Genomic DNA, 23,437 nt, shown 5'->3' with positions numbered 1-23,437 from the left:
TTCAAGTTTCTATTTTTGTTACTTTTTTCAATTTTGACATATGTTCATGTCAACTGAGCCTAAATCTTCTCTTCTTGATGCAACAAAAAAATATGATGATTTTCTCTTGAATCCATTTCTCTTATTTCTGACTCACAGACCATCCCTTTCCTTCAACATAAATCTTGTATCTTACATAACAACACTTGATGTGTTGAATTGAATGTATCATGCACAAACATGCTATCTCTGCATAACCTTTACTATTTTAATACTACTGCAAAATTTTGTAAAAAAAACTCACTAATAACAAAATCAAAGCTGATGCAATAAACAAACAACTTCGATTTTGATTTCATGGCACAAATTGCTTATAATTAACTGAAACTTCATCATTCAACATGATGTTTTCAAATCTTATCAATCATTACTAACTTTTTATAACTAAAATGTTTTAAGTAGAAAAAAAAGTTATAAACTTACCAAGTTGGAAAAGTATGTGCTACAATTGCCTAACTTTTACGAAAGCAAAAAATTCGTTTCTAACAAATGAAAATGAACCATTTCCTTTTTCTTATATTTAAATGTGCATATAATTAACTTGGCCCAGAACATAGCATTACTCCAGCCCATTTTCTTTACCAAAAATTGTGGGCCCAACTTGAAAATAATTATCTTGGCCCAATTTCCAAAAGAAATACTACTAATAGCTATGGAATTCAAATCCCTTTCGTTCTCCACACCAGCCATCTTCATCGCTGCAACTCTTCACTGCACTCTCGTTCCTCTCTTAGTTTCGTTTGTCTGCCATTCAACCAAAAATAGTTTTGAAAAGTGGGAGACATGTGATTGAGGAAGACATAAATCTCCAATTGTTGAGATTTTGGCGGCAACAACTTTTTCAGTATAAACTAAAAATAGAAATAAAAAGATAGCTTGGGTTCATTTCAAAGAAAAGAATTGGACTTGTAAAAGAACAATTGTTATAGGCCCAAAAGTAAATATATAAGTATTATTTTACTCTCTATAGATCAAAATAAACAAAGGTGAAAATTTTTTTATGCACAAACAACGTCTTGGAGAATAAAATAATAGAAAAAGTTAGGGTGTTATACCATTTGTAGTAGAGGCGTTTCATTTTCACCACTCATTTAGAAAATGATAATAAATAATTAAAGTAGAAAGAAAGTAAAGTAAGAGAAAAAATAATATAGAGAAGATTCTTATCTATATTATTCTCTATCTTACTTTACTCTTTCTTCATTCTAACTATTTATTATCATTTTTCCAAAATAAGTGCTCAAAATGGTACGCCTTTACTACAGAGGGACGGAGGTAGTAATAATATAATGAACTACAAATTTATTAGTACCTGTTTGTTTTATTTATTTATTTTTTTGGTTTGACCACTTAGTGATTCGACTAATCCTGAAAGTCTTCCAGTGAGTTGTGGGGTTTGATCCGGTAATCTTAAGGTCGAGTTGACCACGCTATCGGTGACAGGTCCGCGCTATCAACTTCGCTATAACCAATTGGTTGTACTTGTTATACTATGAGTAAAATATATTTCTCTCACCATTGGGAATATACTAGAGGGGTATATACCTATATATATTGGTCACTTTGCATGTACTAACTTTCTAGATAAAATATGACCTCTTATTATATTTTGACTAAAGTGATGAAAGGTGGTAGTATAATATTATTATGTGAAAGATCTAAATCGTTTCATGCAAGTAAATTAAGTAATTATGTATTGTAAAGCGTTGACATTTGAATTCGGCAGGTGGAAAGATGAATGATTAGATACTCCAGACAGATCACTATGATTTAATTACGTGCTGACCTCAACTTTGCTCGTCTCTTATTTATTTAAATTTAAACCATCACATTACACATGTGTACTTAATAAAAGCGTTAATTAGCAGTAAATATATCGAGAATATAAACTTGGTGTGTGATAGATTCCAATTGTTTAAACTTTAATGTGGGGAAGGTAATGGAATTCATCAAGTAAAAGAGTTGTTTGGCATTCAATCAATTATAATGGTTGCACAAAAAAGGCTGGTTCAAGCTGCCATGAAGACAGGGCGGCCTTTAACATTTTTTTCTTTCCATTGAGCAAAAAATGTTATGTAAAGTCTGTCTAATTTTAAGTTTTGTATATTCGCGATGTCTAAACTTTAAAAATACTATGTAAAGTCTCTAAACTTTGAAGTTAATTTGCTTTTCTTTTAAGATTAACAATATTTGCCAAAGTTCATGTGGGTATCAATATTTGGCGATTGGTGGAGTGGGTAAACGTACTCATGAAGAAAATGATCTTTTACGTGGAAATGAAAGAATATGGAGTAAATTAATAAAGAAAATATTGTAGAATAAAAAATGGCTTTAGTTTATGGCCAGATGGATGTGTATGGGTTAAGTTTAAAATAGATAATTAGTTTCTTAATATATTTAGACACTAATTTGTAAAGATAAACGAAGGAACCACAATCGTGCCACGTACGTGATGCCTTATTCGGATTTTGGCCATGATTCTAGATTTCTAGATATTCTTCTTCAATGTAAATTTGCAATAATTTATTTCAAATTTATCAACATGGCTTTGTCATCATTATGCTTTAACTTTGCTGCACGAATGGGCAACGCAATTGATTCCGGAGCAGCAGAATTGCAAGATTGGTACTACCTCAATCCTATTACAAGTGAGTCATTTTTCTTTTTCGGGTGTCAAATTATAAGTGGATCATTTTCATTTTTAGAAAAAAAAAATAATATGTTTACAGCCTTATTCTATTCTCTCACTTACTAATTTTAACGCAACATTTAAAGTTCACTGGAAAAAACCAAACTTTTGTAAAAATTCTTGACTTTAGAAACATTTTGCCCAAGATCAATTAACCCTTAATGCATATGAGAGACATAAACGGTATTATGTATTTTTCCGTCCTAACTAAGTTGACTAGTTGAGTCACAATGAGTAAATTGCAAAAATTGTTTTGGACAATAAAGGATGCATATTCGTGGTACCTTATGAAAATAAATTGCTCTTGAGGTATTTGGAAAAGATCTTTGATTCATTTGAGGTACTTTTTCTAATTTTTCTTTTCCATTTTTCATTTCAACTTAATGACACTATTGACATTTTCTTTTTATCCGCCACTAGCTTATTCAATGTGGCTGCATGTTTGCCGAAATTTTTTCACGTCTAATTAATGATTTACAGATACAGAGGTAACGAAAATATGTGGTGATTGTATATTTTAACTTATCATCTTCTCTTCTCTCTATTCTCTCTCTTATTTCTTTTACAGTTTTGATCTTACACATTTTTAAAAATTATGATCTTATTTTACTCGGTTACTTCATTTTTTCATGAATAGAAGGCACACCAAACTAAGAAAAGGTCAATAGCGCCCTTAAGACTGAAAATGGCTAAATGGGAAAAAATATGATATGAAAAAGCACCTCAAATGAATTACGGAGTAAAATTTAATTTGTTAAAAAACCTCGGATACAATATTTTTCACGAAATGCTACAAATGTGCATCATATATTGTCCAAATACCATCAGTTCATTCTTTTATTGAACATTGATATTTTTCAATTTTTTTTAATATTTTTATCGTGATATCATATTTTGGATTTTATGACTATGATTCTTTGGGAAATATTATTATTAGTATTTTGCAAGACATATACACTTGGTTCTCTTCTACTCCCTCCGTCCACGAATAAAAGTCTCGTTTTTCCATTTTGGTCCATCGATGAATAGGAGTCCCAGTTTATAATTACCATAAAATGATAAAGAGACTCACATTTCACTAACTCATTCCACACATATCATTTAAAATTAATATATATAAGTGAGACTCCCACCAGCATTCCACTAACTTTCTTCCGCCCACTTCTGTTAATATTTCTTAAAACTCGTGCTGAATAGAAATGAAACTCTTATTCGTGAACGGAGAGAGTATTATTTATTTTTAGTATCGTTGGTGTAAGATTAAACTAGCGTATAGTAGTAAAATTATACACTAGCAGTAGCAGGTCAAGGATTCGATTTCTACCCATATAAATAGAGCAAATTATTTGGCCAATCTTCTATCGCTTCAAGTGTTGACTTTTGGGACAAGGATTAATCATTTAACTGCTTCGTCAGGAGACATGCCTTAGAAATCCAAAATATAAAGATAATAGTAGTAACACACTAGCCTTTTGTTACGTTATAGTACTATCAAATAAATGTCATAACAAGATTTAATACGCATAATAGACAATATATATAATAAAATATACACATAATAATTCTCACATAATTGTATCCGAATAAAATTTATTTATGTATAGAATAAATAGTTTTGTAAGGATTCTTATTAATTTTATAAATATAAATAGTTTCTGCCTTAAATCAATTGCTTAAATTATAAGAACAAAGAGAAAAAGCAAAAAAAATCAATTACATCAATGTACATTGTCTTTTTTCCTCCAATACTCATCTTCCAACGCCTTCACCTCGTCCATGGCCTCCGTTTTCACACGTGCAAACGGTCCGAGGTCAAAAGGTGGAGGCATCGTGCATGGAGGTGAATCACTAGGGAACTTCTCCATTGATTCCTCCATGAATTCCCTCCATTTCCCATCTGCATTGCAAGCCAGCGCCTCCGAGCAGAGCTCAGTCGCGTTCGGAGGGATCTTAGGCTTGTACTTGAGCAGCTTTGCGTACTCACTCAGCAGATGAAACATGTAATCGTAAACATTCTCCATGCTCAAACTCTCCCGGGCGAAATGGCTTCCGGCCTCACCAATCTCCTTGGCCTAATAAAACAAGATTTCAGTAAAAACTCCAATTAGTTTGTAGCGGACAATATCAAACTAATGTGCAGTCGATGTTACCTCTGCAGTGTGATTGTTGCCCCATTGAACAGCAAATTTGATGGACTTGCAAATTTGGGAGTCTCGAACGGGCCAGTAATGGCGTTGAGGGACGAGGCCGCGTGAGAAGAAGTCGTGCCAACGTGACTGGATGAGCAATGTGGGTGAGTTGCAGGCCAGAATGTATCTCTGACTCACGGACCATGACCGTCCTTCTACATAAATCTTGTACCTTACATCAACATGGCAGAAGAGAATCAAGAATCAAAAATAACACTTGTTGAATTGAATGCATCATGGTTTCTGTCAAAAACCACCTGTGGGTGCACTGCTTTGCAAGATTCGACTGATCGAACCCTCTTTGAGTCTCTTGTTGCCAATCCTGTAGAGAGAAAGTTGGTATATATTTATAATTGGCATGGTTAAAGATAGGAAAAGAGATGTTACAACTTACAACGGTGTAAAGGCGGGCATTCCAGTCGTTTTGAAGAGTGAGATTGCAGTGCATGAGTAGATATCTTTGGCGGTAAACCCTGGGGTCACCTTTCCAGTAGGCATAAGGCACTCTCTCTTCCCATTTCAACATTTCCATTTCTTCCTTTATCTCTTTCACAAACTTGCTCCATGGCTTTATATTTCTCTCTGCCCTGCGGATATCCCACTTTACTATCTAGAAGCGGGAAATGAAAAAATTGAATCGAAGAAGAAGATTACGTACCAGCCCCAAAAGCTCCAATCGGGGAAGACGATATCGAAGGTGGTACTATTTGCGGAGTACCTGAAGAGCGGGGGCGGAGGCGGCCCCTCCGGCCCGTACTGGTCCGCGCTCACCACCGGCAGATCTTCGCAGTCAAACATGAGGTCCAGATCGGGCAATTTTCCAGGATACCTCCTCATCAGCTGCGCGAGCCCCCACAGCGTGAACTGCACGCGCGACTGATACGCCTCCGCGAATTTCTCCACGTACATTTTCCCGCCCAAAATCGTCAGCCGGAAGTGCGCCGTGGGCCGCGCCCCCTCCACCATTTCCTCGGTGACTCCTGTTTTTCTCCAGTGGCGCAGGTCTTCGTGGATCCATCGGAAGTAATCGGGGCAGCTGGATCCGCTTCTCTCCTCCGCCGGCGACGGATGAATTTTGGGGCAAATTTCGGTGCGATTCCACTTCACGCAGTCCAGAATCGGTGATGGTTTGTTTCCTACGGCAATCACCGAATCGCGTATACGCTGCGGTGGATTCGGAATTTGTCAGTATAAAATCAAAATATTCAAAATCGGATCATGAATTGTTAATCAAAATAAGCTAGTGTGTTTTGATTAGAGAAGGGAGAATAGTTACGAGGCGAATCCGTGGCGCCAAGAAAAGAAAAGAAATAAATATGAGCAGAGGAAGAAGAGATGGAGCACTTTTAACGTTCATAAAAGAAGCGGGAAGCCTTGGCCTTGACCACAATATGTTGTTGTTCATCATCATCAATGTGGCATGTGTGTGTGTTTCACTTCATAAATTAAGATTCATTACTTATTATATAGTACTACTACTATGAACGTTAATGTGATTTATTAAAGAAAATTGCACATGGAGTATTTGAATTTCTTATAAACATCGTTGTAGAAAGTGCAAGTAAGATAGGAGGAGTATTTGTGTTGATTATTGGAAGCCGTTGACCCAAACTATTTGATGAAGGAAAATCGTACTACAAGTATATATAGGTAGTGTTCGATTTCCTATATAAAATAATATATAATGTAGGATTTGAATACTACTAATTATCTCATGATTATCCATCTAGAATTGAATTGTGAGATTGAATCTTATAAACTAAATACACTAAATATTTAATCTCAGGATACAATTTTGCAAATTTAACACACCATAGTTGAGTTGAAATTTATAGACCAATACTTTTTGACGTTGATGATTTTTTTCTTAATAAATTTCATTGATAAATAATGCTAAAAAGTAACAAGATGGCTTGTAGCGTGGGTATTTTCTTTTTATTCCTCTAAATGAAGTACCCCTTCGTACGTGATTAAATATTCCATATTTGACCGTTACGAGTTTTAAGAAATTGTTTGACTTTATATAGTAGTAAAGTGGGTAGAAAAGTTAGTGAAATGTGGAGTCTACTTTTATATATTGATTTTATAAATAAAAGTGAATTGCATGAGTTAGTGGAATGTATGGTCCACTTACTTAAATATAGTAAAAGGGAAATGAAACATTTATTGATGGACGACGAAAAAGGGAAAATGGAACATTTAATGGATACAAATTTACTAGTTAGATCACCTTCAACCATACACCAAATCCTCTTTTTGATTTAAAAAAGTTTTCCAACCATATACACTGTATCCAATTTTTGGAATTTTTTAATGAAACAACATCAAATTTAAAGTAAACACCAAAATTGAGTATTTTAGACCATCTCCAATCATACACCAAAACTCATTTTTGGCGTAGATAATTTGTCCAATCGTACACCAAACTCAAACCCATTTTTGAGTTTTTCAATGGAATAACACCAAATATGGTGTTTACTCTAAAATTTTGTTAGACAAATACTTAAAAATGGTGTAAACTTAAATATGGGGTAAATGGTTGGAGTAAAACTATTTTTTAGTATGACGTATACTCAAAAATAGCTTTGAGTTTGACGTAAATGGTTGGAGATGGCCTTACTGCAAAACTTTTTGAAATATTACATAACAGTTCTAATTATTATGACTGATTAAATAATTACAAGAGATTCCAAATATATCTCCATATTAAAACGTGCTGACTGCTGACCTCAACTTTGCTCGTCTCTTATAATTATTTAAATTATCACATTACAGATGATGATTAATAAAAGGCTTAAATAGAAATAAATATATGGAGAATATAAAATTAGTGCGTGACAGATTCCAAATCGTATATGCACATCAAATATCACATGGTTCAATATTTCCACCGTGGATTAGCTAGCATAAATCAATTAATCCATCAAATTATTGAGTAGTAATTTAGATGGCTGCACAAGTTGCTTTAATTGACTATGTTTATTTATTATTGTATGGTAAATATATTTAAATTTAAAGGCCAGTACGCCACGAATATGCATGTTTAACCGGCCGGTTCCGGTTCTATCCGGTCTGGTTTGACCGGGTACTCGGTTACAAATTTTCATGAATTCTTGAATCGGAATCGGAACCGGAACCGGAACCGGATCCGACCGGTTCTTATCCGGCCGATTCCGGTTACTAATCAGATCCGGTTTATAGTTTTAATTTTAATTTTTTTTAAATAATTCAACATCTAGAAATATAGCATTTATACCTAAAAATTCAGAAAAACACACAAAAATAAAAATCAACAAGATAACAATATTCATCATCCAATATTCTAATACTTAAAAACAATAATTCAATAAATACCTAAAAAGTATAACACCTAAAATTTAAATCAACACACAACAAAATACTAACAAGTATACACCTAGACACATGCAACACCACACACACACACACAACACCTTAACGCGCACACACATCCCCATGCACACACAATCCCTATAAGATAATTGGATTCTAATTAATAGTATCTTATAAAATCTAAAATTGATTTATTATTCGGTTCCGGATCTGTTCCGGGTAGAATCAGAACCGAAATTTTTGAGAATATTATAACCGATACCGGAAAACCGGTTCCCGATTCCTTAATTATCCGGTCAGTTCTGCTTCTATTTTCGGGTACCTGAGAACTAGAGGACCGATTAAGCAGGCCTAGCCACGAAAGATTCGAACCTGAGACATTTGACCTCATGTATTAGAGCATCTCCAATGCAAATAGGCCAGCCACTCTCTCTCCCTGCCACGTCAGCAGCACTAAAAATCCACCTGCCACATCAGATTTAGGCCAGCCATAGGCCAGACGCAATAAAAATAATTCAAAATATACTACATTTACGGAATTAAAATTACGATTAAATTACCGAATTAAATTTACGAGATATATACGGAAAAATTCATTAATTTTATTTAAATAAAAAAAGTACATTAACTTAAAATAAAAAAAATTACATAATAAAAAAAAATCCGGGCTTCCACATACGAGCCACCGCCCCACTCTACTCCTCACTAATTTATTAAAAAAATACATTAAAAAATGTTAGTATGCCTTGAATCTGTTATAGTTTGCCGCTAGTTGTTGTTGTTCATCGCTAGATGTTGCTCTTGTACAGAAATTTAGAGATAGAGAAAATCGCGTTTATATAGTTTTTCAAAAATTAAAAAAAAAATAAAAAATAGCGCTGGCCGATCGGCACGCCACAATGGCGGCCAGCGCCACGCAACCGGCTAGCCCACGCCGAAATTTTGGCCGATTTCCCGCTGACCTACTCCAATGGTTCGGCTAGCCGACCAGCTAGCGACGCGAATCGGCTAGCCGGCATTGGAGATGTTCTTAACCTCTTTATTGTTTGGCCAACTCATAAAGGAGGGTGCCATGTGTAAAATAAATTAGGTAAGATATCTTAGGTTAAGATTTCGATTAAAATTCTACTCCGAGATATCTATAAATTTATTGATATTTGACTTTGTAATAGTGTTTAGTGTTTGAATTCAAATACTCTGACCTATTTATATGATAATCTAACATAAAACTGATTTTGAACATGGTCGTGCTGTATATATGTATAAATAATCAACTTTTTAATGTAAAAATATTTAAACTGATCAATCTTAACAATGTTATTGGAAGAACTCAAGAAAGATAATCACTAGAGAAATAAAAACAGAAATACCGAAGAATGAAAAGAGTTAAGAATAATGTTTAAGATTTGGGCCGAAGAAATATTTGAATTTAGGCTGAAATTTTAAATTGGACCAAAGAAAGTTTGTTTGGGCTGTTTTATAGCCGAAACACATTGTTTGGAAATCCTTTGATTAATTTTTTTGTACATTAACAGTCGTGTATTTCATTTGTTGAAAAAGTGTTTTGATAGAGATTGGTATCACTAATTTATATGCACGTGAAAATATATGAAATGTTTTTTATTGAATATAAATCATAATTTGTTGAAAAACTCATACCAAGCCAAATAAGTATATTAGAGGTGTTAGTCAGTTAGGCATCAATCATATGTTGATCACCTTGAAGTACATAATTTATCTTTCCATGCATAAGTGACCTATACATTATACAATACAATACAAACTCAATTACTTTTAATACATTCCTCTCAAGAAACTCTACCATGGGATTTTGATTAACTATCGTTGCTTTGCCCAATACCGTTCTTCCCATGCTTCAACTTGTCTTGTTGCCTTGGCCTGTTCATCAACCAAAGCCTTGAATTCTTGATCCTCATAAGGTGGAGGCATTGTGCATGGAGCCGAATCACTAGCCGACTTCTCCATGGATTCTTCCATGAACTTTCTCCAGTTCCCATCTGCTGAGCACGCCAATGATTCCGAGCACACTTCCACTGCGTTTGGAGGGACCTTCGGCTTGTACCTCAACAGCTTCGCGTACTCATTTAGCAGATGGAATATGTAGTCATACACATACTCCATCTTCATATCCTCGTGGATAAACCGGCTCCCCCTTTCTCCAATCGCCTTTGCCTAACAACCACACACAGTTCAAAAAGGCTCACATCATGAGCTATATAGTGTGAGATTTGATGATATTTAATGTTGTAAACAAGACCTTTGCAGTGTGATTGTTGCCCCATTCAACAGCAAATTTGAGTGACCTGCATTTGTCACTGTCTTTGACAGGCCAGTAATGTTTTTGAGGGGTCATGCCCCTTATGAAGAAATCATGCCAGCGCTGCGTCATTAGCAAGGTAGGCGAGTCGCAGGCAAATATGTACTTTTCGCTCACGGACCACCCCCACCCTTCTATGTAAATCTTATACCTGAAATCAAGTAAGCAGACAGTGAATCATCAGTTTCGAAATACTCGAATGTACTATGCTCCTACAGAACTATTACTAACCGGTGGGTGCACTGATCTTCTATGTTGGAGTGCTGATATCCTTCTTTAGCCTCTGCATCCCAATTCTGAAACAGTACAAACATTCATATATAATGAACACATCACTAGGCAAGAATGTATATGCAATTCATGTTAACCTATAATAAGATGTGATATAGTTGCAGATATGCATACTTGAACATAGAGGCGCGCGTTCCAGTCATTTTGATCAGTGGCATTGCACTGCATAAGCTCACCCCGCCAAGGGCATACGTGCGGATTCCCCTTCCAGTAGGCATAGGGCACTCTGTCCTCCCATCTCGTCTTCGCATTCCCTTCTTTAATTGCCTTCAACATACTTCTCCATGGCCTTATATTTATCTCTGCCCTGCTCAAATCAATGACAAATTCAAAGAAAAACTCAATAACTACGCAAAATAACTCAGGATAAATGAAATATATGTGTTTGTCATGACCACTTCCACAAATCAATGTCACATTTGGTGTATTCGAGTTCATTTTAGTGAATATTAAATCAAATGTAGCATATTTCTTGAGAAAAAGATTATAGTGCTCTCATGGTCCATGGAGCTCGAGTTCTATGAAGAAAACTTTAACTAAAGTTGATACCAATTTTCAAAATTAGAGCAGAAATTCAACCAAATGCAATTACTACCAGCACTAAACTAGATTAAGTTGGTATATATTAATAAAAAAACATTGCAACCAATAAAATCAGAGAATGAATTCAACAAATTTTCAAAAAAAAAAAGAAAGAGAGAGACTTAGTGGATTACCAGCCCCAAAACGACCAATCGGGGAAGACGATATCCAAGCTCCGCGAATCCGAGCAGTAGCGAAACACCGGCGGCGGTCCACGCCCGATCTCCGCCTCCGGCACGACGGGCCGGTCATCGCAGTCGAACATCAGCTCCAAATCCGGCAATCTACCAGGGTACAACCTCATCAGCTGCGCGAATCCCCAAATCGTGAACAGATCGCGCGTCTGGATAGACTGCCGGAATTTCTCCACGTACATTTTCCCGCCAGAAATGGTGAGGCGGAAATGCGCCGTTCGCCGCGCCTTCTCCACCATAGCCTCGGTGATTCCGGTCTCCCTCCAGTGGCGCAAGTCGCGGTGGATCCATCGGAAGTATTCCGGGCAGGATCCGGGCGACGGCTTCGGGCAGGGTTGCGATTTCGGGTAGGTTTTCGGGCAGACGTTGGTTCGGTTCCATGAGCTGCAGTCCAGTGGAAATTCAAGCGTTTTTGCCGTTTTGTTGCTACAAATTTGGGAATAGTAATATTTTGAATATTGACTCTGCCAAAAATTTCCAGAAAAAAAACCTCGTCTATTAATTGAAAATTCATAATAAAATTCCGTAAAAAATCAATGAAATTTCATCACATACATTCAATTAAGAAGTTCAACAAACCAAATCAAATAGAATTAATAATCGCTAGCCTTCATTTTCCAGAATTCATCATTTCATCAATACTTAATTTCAATTTTCAATCTCCTAGCTAATACTCTATCACACAAAAATATCGAGAACTTCAATTTTAAAAGTCAAATCAATTCCAATTATAATACGTAAATGTATATATATTGACAAACATCACGATAAATTAACTCAGCATTAAAAAATTATGCATGAATTATTTGCATGTATGCAATCAATCGCCCAAGGTTCATGAGAGGATACTTACGAGATCAATCCAGCCGGCGAAGGCTAAAAAGGAAACGGAGATGAAGATGAAGCAGAATAGTTGACTCAACGCTAGTTTTGGTCTGTTTTTCACTGATTTCCAGAATCCAACAAGCATAGAGTCTCTCTGAAAATCCAAACTCCTCGACCATGGCATTTTCTTCATAGAGAGAGAGATTAAGGTGTTTAATTACGAAATGTAGAATACAAAATTGTGATAAACCAATTAAAATTATTATCTAGAAAAAGAAGAGTTGGAATTAATACGTTAAAATATGTTTTGATTTTGTCATATTTTGAGCAAGAAAGTCTAAGTAGTCAATTTAATGGCCGTAGGGGTTGGAGTGTTGTAGCGTGTGGTTTCATTCATAAGTACTATTCCCTCCTAAATACTCATTCTTAAGCACTATTCCCTCCTAAATACTCCTTTTGTACGATCCATATTGAACCAACACGAGTTTTAAGTGTATGATTTTGTAAATTAGTATACGTAAAATTTTGGTATACCAAATTTTGATACGGCATATCGAAAATACGGTACGGTGTTAGTATTGAAATTGGTATACCAAATTTTTTGATAAGATAGATGTATGACTTTTACACATACTAGATTTTCGATATGATGTATAGTAGTATTAAGTTGATATGGTATGTAGTAGTATTAAGTTTCGGCATAATATACCGTACCGACTCTCCTCTAGCTAGATGTAGGACTAGGCCTGGAAATTTAATCCGCGGGTTTCGGGTATTCCCGAACCAGTCCCAATACCCGACGGGTTTTGGGTACCCGAAACTCGAAATTATGGGTTCGGGTACGTGTTTGGGTAGTTAATTTTAGGATTCTTCGGGTTTAGGGTACCCGACTAATACCCGATTAAACCCGATTAATTATGTATTTGTGATAAATATTTTGGGTTCTAAAGTTCTTAGTTTATTATTTGGATTATGTTTGGTTGCTTTGACATTATTTAGATTATATGTTTGGTTGCTTTGACATTTCACTGTTCTATTATCTCGACTTTAATACTTCTTTACATTCGTGTTCGGTTCATGTTGCATTATTTATGTTCTTACTTGTTATCGTTTGAAAATATATAGTTAATTAATTATGCTTTCTCCATTTTATTTACATGTTCAGTTAATGTCTTAAAAAATTAATCTCTTTTATGTTTCAATTTATACAAAAAAAAAAATTATTTTAAAATTAAGTAATGTCTATTTGTCTAATGTCTAATTTATATAATATAGGAGTAGAATTATAGTCAATAAAGTATTGTGTTATTTTAATAATTTCTATTCTCATCACAATTTAATTTATATAAAAGAATAAATTTCAAATATAATAATTCCGGGTTTATGGGTACCCGATTAGTTGGGTTCGGGTACCCGAATTCACATACAGGTCGGATATTGGTATGATATTTTTGAGATTTCAGGTTCGGGTACCCGGATTTTCGGATTTGGGTACCCACGGGTATCCGAATTTCCACCCCTATGTAGGACTTATAATCTAATTCGTGGGATTCTAAATTGGATTTATAATTGTTATGGAATATCACCAAAAGACTAGATTTATGTATTAAGAATCTGATTTGTGAAGATGGTGAGTATGATGTGTGAAGATTATATGGTAATGTGAAAATGTATCAAATTTGTAAACATTAGTATACGGTAATTATGAAAATCATCTTCGCCGATCGGAATTAGCTTTAATTTATTGCATAGTAATATTTTTACATTTAAAACAATATTATTATTACAACCCTTTTGATGATATTATACCTTAATAATATCTGATAAATTTAAATCATGTCCACTAATATCTGAATCTAATAGTTCAGATTAGTACTTGAGTGTATTAATTAAGAAAGTATTTTTTTTATCTAGTGCAATATTCCTTAACTATACTTTACTTGTTTTGTCTTAACTCTGTTTCCCTAAATCCTAAAACATAAATCGTGAACCTAAATCCCAAAAAAAAAAGTAAGTCAAATTAAAAATGTCTTCGAATGGTAGGGGTGGTAATTAATACCCCAAAAATTTCTTCGTATATAATGTCAATTACATTTATTTAGGGTTTAGGTGACCTATTACTACCGACAGTGGCTCCCTTTATTTAAAATCTAGTTATATTGACTTCTTGATAATCTAATCTACCAATATAACACACCCAAGACCCAATTTTTTTTTTTGGAATCAAAGTCACGGGCCTTGAAATAGCCCAATTCTACTCATTCAAGTAAACAAATGAATTAATTAACATATGCTTGAATGAGTAGAATTACATAGTATTTTACTAAAATATGAGGAAAATGGAAAATGAGAAATGGCTTAAGTATGATAAAAATTGATTTCCACAAGACTAATTTTGATGGACATACCTCAAATAAAAATATAAAAAAAAGACTAATCTTCATGGATAGAGAAATATTATTAGGCTTAAAAAGAATATTCATATTCAACTTTTGACTTGAATGAATCATGTACTATGAATTATAAATATCAGAAAATAATACTCCCTCAATCCCACAAGAATATGCACTTTTTCCTTTTTAGTCTGTCCCACAAAAATATGTATTCTCTAATTTTGAAAATTCTCTTCTCTCTAATAAGGTGAGACCATTTTCCACTAACAATACTTTATTTACTTTTTCTCATTACATCTCTCTGAAACTCGTGTCGTCACCAAAGTACATATTCTTTAGGGACGGAGGGAGTAGTATTGATATTTAGAAGGTGGTTAGGAGGAAATCACAACAAAGTGGTTAGGGGGAAATCACAAAACCAAAATCATATAACCAACGGTATGTTCCTCTATCTTTCCGCTTAAGATATGTGAGTTATTTTTGGATTAGTTTGTTGGCTGGTTTTATTTTTGCCGAGTTTCCATGCTTTTGCTTTGTTTATTTTTATAGTGCTTTTGGATTTGGCTTTACCGAGGATGCCTATCGGTTTACTTAGGACTTGTAGGAAGTAGTTTTTTAGTTTTTGTTGTTGGTTGCTATTTTATTTTTTTGGCAATTCTAGCTATACGTTGTATTAAATCAATTAGTGTTAACACATGTGCTATGTATGGGACAAAAGATAAGATAAAAGATTTTTAAATAATGAAGATATATTAACTTAAAATAAAGAATATGGAGTAAATAAGTATAAAAATATATTTACAAATAAGAACTAATAAAAATAAGTATTTGTATTATTAACAACAATAAAAAAATATTTGTACAATTGTACTTTTCTCAAGCCACTCAATGAAACATTTCATATTTTAGCGGATGATTGTATTTTATTTTAATATTTGATATGAGTGTAGTATAAAATAAAAGAAATAACAAAAGAGGAGATTTGTGAATGAAATAGAATAAGTCATACAAATAAAAAAAATATAATACTACTACTTACAAAAGAATAAAAAAAAAAAAGCAAACTATTCGAACGAATAAATAGTTCACCAGTTTCGATTAACAAAATCAACTCAATTATAACTATGTGTACTTCTAGTAATTTAAATATAAATATATTTATAAATTATATATATTGAATATAAATATACATTTATAAGTAATTTCAACATATTTAATTAAACTAATATATTACATATAAAATTGTATATTACTATACACAACAACAATTAATAATGTTATGCAATATTGTTCTTTGTTTGATAAAGATATTAATTTAGTTTTATTTTATATCATTATTTATTGGTGTTTCATAATTACTTGGTTTATCCACATTTGAATCAATATAAATATATTTCAAATTTTTGAGAAGTAAAAAAAATAGAAATATGAGTAAATAAAAAGCAATTCAATCTATACAACACTTAAAATATAATTGCTGAATTACTTAATTCCTATACAATCTAAGTATAGAACAATTAAATGGAGTGAGGCACATTATAATTTTTTTTATCTAACCTTTTGCAATATATTTTTCTTAGCTATTCATGTCTAATTAAATAAAATATGGAGTATAAATTATTTAGTATTTGTACTTGGACATGCAGAACGAATTCGTATGAGTATGCTTCCAAACGTCTAAATAGAAGTAAACAATTAAATAATTTATAGCCCAAACAATGAGCCCAACAACTAAATAGAAGTGAAACCCTATTATCTCAAAATCACGTTTCATATATTAGAGCTTGGAGGCTTGGAGTTGTCGCCTACTGCAATAAAAAAATCAGATAATTAGTCCACTAAAATAGAGATTCAATTAATGGTATGAGTATATATAACTGTTTATTCTTATTTAAGAAGTCACTATTGCTCAATAGGAGCTTTCTTTTTTCTATCCAATGGTTGTCATTTCTCAAAATGACCAAAAGGATAAACAAAATAGCTTTACATTTTTTCTCTAAAAAGAATAAAATTATCTTTTCACCAAACTGTCACTTTAGATTAGTAAGATAAGATAAGATAAGATGCTTAGGACTGATTTTAATTTTTTTTCCTTTATTCATAAAAAATATAGTTTTTTTTTATGCAAGTGATGTTATTTATACTGCAGTCCATTCAGGACAACGAAATTTACATCCTTTTTGGTCCTAAATGTGAAGTGTGAACCACTTTTCTTGTATTTGACGTGTATTTTTTGATTTTTTATATCGATGAACTAATAACACACAAGTATATTAAATAGCTCTAAAATTACAACTTTTCTGCAAGAGTACAAATGTAGTTGTAGTAAAAGAGTGTCGAACCACATGGAGGCGTAAAGTTATCTAATTCGAAAGCAAGTAAATTTTGAAATTTTTGGATTGAGAAACCAAATTGAAACAAAAACAAGTGAAGAAATAAAATGACAACACAAAATATAACAAAGAGAGTGAGAACATTGCTCCTAATATGCTCCAGATGTGAATTAACTCAATGGAACAATAAACCTATGGGTTAAAGATTAATCTAATGAAAGTTGTAAATATCTCGTTCATTCTACTCACACTGAACATGTTCGCAGATGCATGAATTTAACCTTGCTGAATACTAAGATCAAATTCTTACTCATCGGATTATCACTCATGTGGCAGCGTGGTAAGCTCTAACCCAACTTCTAAATTCCAACGTACATGATTCATTTACAAAATCAATTGAACATTCCTACGGAAGCACAGTAAATGTCCAACAATTATTGTAACAACATGTAAATTAACTTATCCAAGATTCATATGCTGAACACAATACAAATCTCAAACTCTTTATCTAAGTTTCCACCTTTTAACCAAGTTAAAGAGACATTGGCTAAAAGATATGATTGAATAATAAATCAGGCCGGGATTATCATTCAATGTAAAAAGCACCGTAGAAAAAGATCATAAATTAATATTAATCCACAGAATCCAAAAGTAATTAACGTCTTTCACAAATTAGGAGCAACGTAAGAGTTTAGTTACACATCCACAACCAATAAAGAAGAACCATAGAACTCATGAAATTGATGTGTAGATGGTAGCAAATCCCCTCCGGGACGACGGAAGTTGAATGATTGCACCTCCAATCTTCCTCTCTTTCTTTCTCCTCTCCTTTCTCGTCTGGAATATCTGAATAACCCCCCAGAAACCGCTCCAGAAACCAATTTGAAGACTAAATTCGGCAGTTTCCGAGAAAAAGCCCGACCCGGGTGTTTATTATGCCAACCCTGGCGTTTCTTCTATACCCGGGCGTTTTCGCCGGGTTCACACTGCTCCGTGCAACCTTCGTCAAATGGCCATAACTTCTTCATCCGAGCTCCGATTGAGACGTACAAGGTACCCACGCGGAGCTATTTCAAAAACGAAGATAATGGTGGTAAAATAAAAGAATTTGGACACCGTCTTGAGAGGCAATGAACACTTTGAATCAAATCCCACCGCTTTGGCTCATTGTAATCACTCCACATGTACACTTATCAACTAATATATAATAATCAAACTTTAATAATTAATTGATAGATAATTTTAATATAAAAAATAGGAGAAATCTTATAGTAGAGTTAGCATCTGATTCACATCAGTATTATCAAATGCCAAAAATGTTAATCAATCTTCTTTGTCAATTTTCTTAATCTAATAATAATGGGCCATCACTTTTCTTGTGTGGGCGGTTTACATATTTTGAAGGGATTCTATCAAGACAAAGACGTTTGTAGTGTATCACTTTTTTTTGTGGATGAAAGTATCCTTGTCTAATATTAACACGAGTAGTTTTATTTTATTTTATATATGGGGAGAACTTAGAACAGTTTTATAATGAAGTATTTTATTTTGATCGCATTATATGTCAACGAATAAGTGTCAAAATTTCCAATAAATTAGGTAGTGATCCATCACTCTTTAAATTTTTAGGCTGAAAGGGTCTAATTTTCAAACAGCTGGAATAAATTACACTCCTATGTTCAATTTGTTCAACTTTAAATGAGTCGATCGAGATATGTTTCACGAAAACATTTCGAAGTGTATAATTTATTTATTTATATTTAAAATATAATTATTTTTATACTATCTATGCTATACAAGAAAGTTAGCTGACCTTTTTAGTCCTAAATTTTAATAAGTTTTCTTGTATTATCAAATGCCAAAAACTTAATCAGTTTTCATTATTAATTTTGTTAATATAATTATAAAGGACATTCACCTTTTTTGTTATGGCAATTTAATCATAACATATTATTTAAAAATTGAAAAGATCAAAATCGAAGCCAGTGGTGTTGTGAGATGTTATGGTAGAGTGATTTGAATAAGCTGACGTTACAAAATGGATCTAAAAAGAAGAATTTGACGAATTTCTAATGTATCCGTTGCATTGTGACGGAGGCGTTCCTTTTCGGCATGGAGATTAAGAAAAATTGTGTTAAGTAAGTTAAGTAAAGGGAGAATAAAATGGAAAATTTGAAAAGGTAGAGAGATGAAGAGAGAGAAAAAGTAAGAGATAGTAAAGTATGTGTGGAAAATATATTGACTTTTACTAAAAATGAAAATGACTTTATTACTATGGAACGTACTAAAATGATAAAATGACTCTATTTCTATTAAATGGATGGAGTATTTAAAAATTTATTTCACATTGATTACACAAAGAGAAATCGACGAAAGTGATATATTGTGGCCCAATATTTAAAGCCCAAATCTCTCATGATCTTGGCTGACCCTATTAGCTGCCCTGACCGCATCCTGGATCAGAATCTTTTGGTTGTTATATATAAATATATGTAGATAATTTCTAATAAATGTACTAATTTGTTGTTTTTATTTATTATCTACATATATACAACATAATTTTTGTATAATTTGAAAATTTACAAAAATAATACCTCCTCTGTCCCATAAAAATATATGCACTTTCTATTTTCATCCGTCCAATAAAAATATGTGCATTCCATTTTTGGAAAGTTATATCAATTTAATAATGTAGGTTCTACTATCCACTAACACTACTTTAACTATCATTTTCCTCTTCTCTCTTACTTTAACATACCTTTCTCCCAATATCTTTTACTTTATCAATTTTGTCTTAATTCTCGTTCCATATCCATTGTCCATATGTTTATAGGAGGGAAGGAGCATTAGATTTGAATTCACAAAATACCTATAGATTTAAGTTAAGTATGCTCTCAGTTCAAGGGCAGAATGGATAAAAAATAAGTGGAAAAACATATGGTGATATTCTTTCGAATTCAAAGACTTAAAATGTGCTAACCTTTATTATCGTTCGAATCTAAACAAATGATTTAATCGTTATTATTTTCATCTGTGTATGTTAATTCTTCGAAGCATATGCAAACATAATTTTTTTCATACTATTACCTGCCCTCAATTCCTAGATTTGAGACTTGAATACTATTTTTATCCCCTAAAAATCGTTTTACTGCAAATTAAATTGATTAAGTTAAAAAGATAAAAAATAATTGAGGAATTATTATATAAAAAAATCATTATTAGAATGAGAAATTTGTCATAAATAAAAAGAGAGTAATTTTAGTAGACAGATCAAAATTGAATAATAAATCTATTTTCTTGGACATTCATCATGCTAAATTTTTTCGTGTAAGAATCAAGATAAAGACGTTTGTAGTGTATGTACCACATTTTTGTGGATGAAAATATTCTTTTCTAATATGACAACGAGTGGTTTTATGTTATTTTATTTATTTAATAATAATGCTGAGAACAATTTAAAATGAAAGATTTTCTTTTGATCTTATACACGACTCACACGCATAGGAATAGTCATTTCCAATAAATTAGGTATATAGGCTCATCACACTTTAAAGTTGTTCTAGTGAAATCTGGTCTAATTTTCAAACCTCAAGTCAAATCACAGTTGGATTAAATTATAGACAACTTTCTTGTAACATTTCTTGTACTACTATTATTAAGGCAATTCGATTCAATCGTTAAGAACATAGATATCTGCTTAATCGAATTAGCTCATTCATAATTATATTGCTTAATCTTGGCATATTTATTTTCTTGAACCATGAAATCTCTCTCCAATGCATGCTAATTTACACAAACATAATTTTACTAATTTCATGGTTGGTTTTAGGAGGAAGGCTTATTGTATAGAAATTGATAGTAATAAAATGTCATAAATGTGGTTCTAGCGACGCTATAGCTAGCCAAAGTAACTGTGTTCGGTTTGCAAGATTGTAACCGGGATTAAATTTGTAGTGTGTTTGGTCATGAGATTCAACCCTACAATTCTATCCTAGATGGATAATCATGGGATACAATTAGTTATAGGGAACCCCCTATGACTAAACTAATCTCACAATTCAATCATAGATTGTATCTTGATATTAATTTACCTTGGAAACCGAACACCACCTTAATGTGGGAAAACATCAACAAGGCTTCCCTTGAGGTGCTCTACAAGAAAGTCGAGATAAGGGCATTGACAATACAGAAGCAACATAGTCCATAGAGTTGATTCTTCATACTCCTCATTAACAATTTAAGAGCACTATATCTGAAACATTACAAACACTATTAATTATTTTTACATTTCTCATTCAAAAATAAATACAAAATCAACTTTGAAATCGAATTAGTCGTAAGGGATGACTTGTTTAGCACGTGCCAAGTCGTTGGTCGAGGCGAGCGCATGTCGCATGACGTGCGCGCCGACAACTTTACATACAAAGATGTGTTACACGGTGTATCGGAGACTCAGCAATGTTTGTGTCGTGCCATTTTTACAAGAAGGCAAAAGAGAAGAAGATGGATTTTGTTGAAGCACAAAGGGTCAAGATCCCACTTTGGTTTTGTGTGCTTAATTAAATTTTTTTATTATTTATGTTCACGAGTCCCTTTGGTTTTGTAATAAGTACGTAAATGAATAAGAGTTGTCATAGTAAATGTACTCAACACATTAGAATGCATAACTCTTATAGATTTAGTGCAATAATTCCAATAAAAACCTCTTATATAGTATAATTAATTACCATATATATGTATTAATTTGTCATTTTCAAGATTATAGATTAGTTGGGAGGAAATTACATCTGCAGCATTTCTTACAAGACAGAATCCTTCAAGCAGCATACAGCCAAAAAACACAAAAAAGAATACATACATATCTTCTGAAATTCTAGAAGAAATTGCCATAGAAATCAGGTTGGCTCAGAAAGCTCATATCATTGTTGGTCGGAAAATCCAAAAGCAGCTGCAACGCCGACTCCGACGAGTCCTCCTCCTCCATCTCATTGCTGCTGCTGCACGATCCCGACCCGGCTCCCACGTCTCGTTCGCCCCCCAATTTGCCGCCCTTGTACTCAGACTCGGGCTCCACCTTCACGGTGGCCTCCGACAAGGTGCTGCATTTGGTGGACGAACAAGACGGGCTGCGCGTGCTTCCGGAAGTTTCCTTTCGGAAGGTCGCCCCGACCTCGGAGTTCCAGAGGCGCAGGAAGAAGTCCCCCTCTGGAGCTCCTGAGGCCGGCCTCAGTGGGGTCAGAAGGAGCGAGGACTCCTTGGAGAGGCGTGCCTCCGCCTCGAGGCGAGCGGTCTCCCACTGCGCCATGTGGCGCGTGGAGGCGGGAGACGGCTCGCGGATCTTGAGAAGGCGCTTCTTCAGATGAGTGTTCCATAGGTTCTTGATCTCGTTGTCTGTCCTGCCCGCGAGCTGGGACGCGATCGCGGCCCACCTGTAATCAATCAATTATATCAGAAATAGTTTATCGACTTATCGTATTGTATTATATTATATTATATTAAAATCGGACCTGTTTCCGAGAATGCCGTGTAACTGAATGACGAGCTTCTCCTCCTCCGGAGTGAAGGGGCCTCGTTTGATATCCGGCCTCAGATAATTGGTCCACCGCAGGCGGCAGCTCTTTCCACACCGGAGAAGGCCTGTGTGAATATGTTAAACGAATCAATATGACACCAAGATTTAACGTGGAAAATCCCAAATCGGACACAAAAAAACCCTAATTGGCCCAACATAGTAACACCAACAACAAGGATATATCACAAATTAACAAAGAGATTGAGATTGGCAAATTAAAGAGTAAATTGAGGAAATTAAACCTGCAAGTTTGGGGAGAGATCTCCAACTTCCTTGGCCATGTTTGTTGATATATTCCACCAATTTGTCATCTTCTTCAGGAGTCCATGGCCCCTTTTTCAACCCCTTCTTATCACAACATGGAGCCCTTCCCATTAAGACCAGAGAGAGAGATAGACTTTAATTATGCCTTAAATCCTCAATTATAAATGCACACTCTCATACCAATAATAAAAACACAAGACTTAATTGATCTATTGTAATTCAATGAAAATAGAAGTGAAAAAAAATCCTTCTTGAAGCTGCAATCACACACTATCTCTAGAGAGAGGGGGGAGAGGTGTTTATGATGTGAAGAAGGGAGAAATGGAGTGTTTGAATGTTGAAAAAATAATAAATGCGAAAAGACAATTCAGAGTACT

The 23,437-nt window shown here is 33.9% G+C and overlaps 3 protein-coding genes across 3 annotated transcripts; all 3 read right to left on the bottom strand.

The window, feature by feature from the left end:
* Positions 1 to 4,333: 4,333 nt before the first annotated feature.
* On the bottom strand, positions 4,334 to 6,331 carry LOC125201985 (uncharacterized). The gene is made up of 6 exons (XM_048100293.2): positions 6,194 to 6,331; positions 5,576 to 6,081; positions 5,312 to 5,504; positions 5,175 to 5,239; positions 4,879 to 5,089; positions 4,334 to 4,800 (listed from the first exon to the last, which is right to left on the bottom strand). The coding sequence occupies exons 1-6, from the start codon at positions 6,326 to 6,328 to the stop codon at positions 4,447 to 4,449; spliced, it is 1,464 nt and encodes a 487-aa protein (XP_047956250.1). The 5' UTR covers positions 6,329 to 6,331; the 3' UTR covers positions 4,334 to 4,446.
* Positions 6,332 to 9,908: 3,577 nt separating this feature from the next.
* Positions 9,909 to 12,759, bottom strand: LOC125201750 (uncharacterized). The gene is made up of 6 exons (XM_048099989.2): positions 12,527 to 12,759; positions 11,614 to 12,137; positions 11,012 to 11,204; positions 10,838 to 10,902; positions 10,547 to 10,757; positions 9,909 to 10,461 (listed from the first exon to the last, which is right to left on the bottom strand). Exons 1-6 carry the CDS (start codon positions 12,689 to 12,691, stop codon positions 10,108 to 10,110), a joined length of 1,512 nt encoding a protein of 503 aa, XP_047955946.1. The 5' UTR covers positions 12,692 to 12,759; the 3' UTR covers positions 9,909 to 10,107.
* A 9,231-nt stretch (positions 12,760 to 21,990) lies between these two features.
* LOC125211817 (transcription factor MYB17-like) lies at positions 21,991 to 23,437 on the bottom strand. The gene is made up of 3 exons (XM_048111758.2): positions 23,039 to 23,437; positions 22,732 to 22,861; positions 21,991 to 22,653 (listed from the first exon to the last, which is right to left on the bottom strand). Exons 1-3 carry the CDS (start codon positions 23,169 to 23,171, stop codon positions 22,098 to 22,100), a joined length of 819 nt encoding a protein of 272 aa, XP_047967715.1. The 5' UTR covers positions 23,172 to 23,437; the 3' UTR covers positions 21,991 to 22,097.

Source organism: Salvia hispanica, chromosome 2, assembly GCF_029641045.1.
Source record: "Salvia hispanica isolate PSC_SH4W2 chromosome 2, Shi_PSC_v1, whole genome shotgun sequence".
Taxonomy (NCBI): domain Eukaryota; kingdom Viridiplantae; phylum Streptophyta; class Magnoliopsida; order Lamiales; family Lamiaceae; genus Salvia; species Salvia hispanica.
Note: the sequence above shows the minus strand (reverse complement) of the source record. Positions and strands in the feature narration are given on the sequence as shown.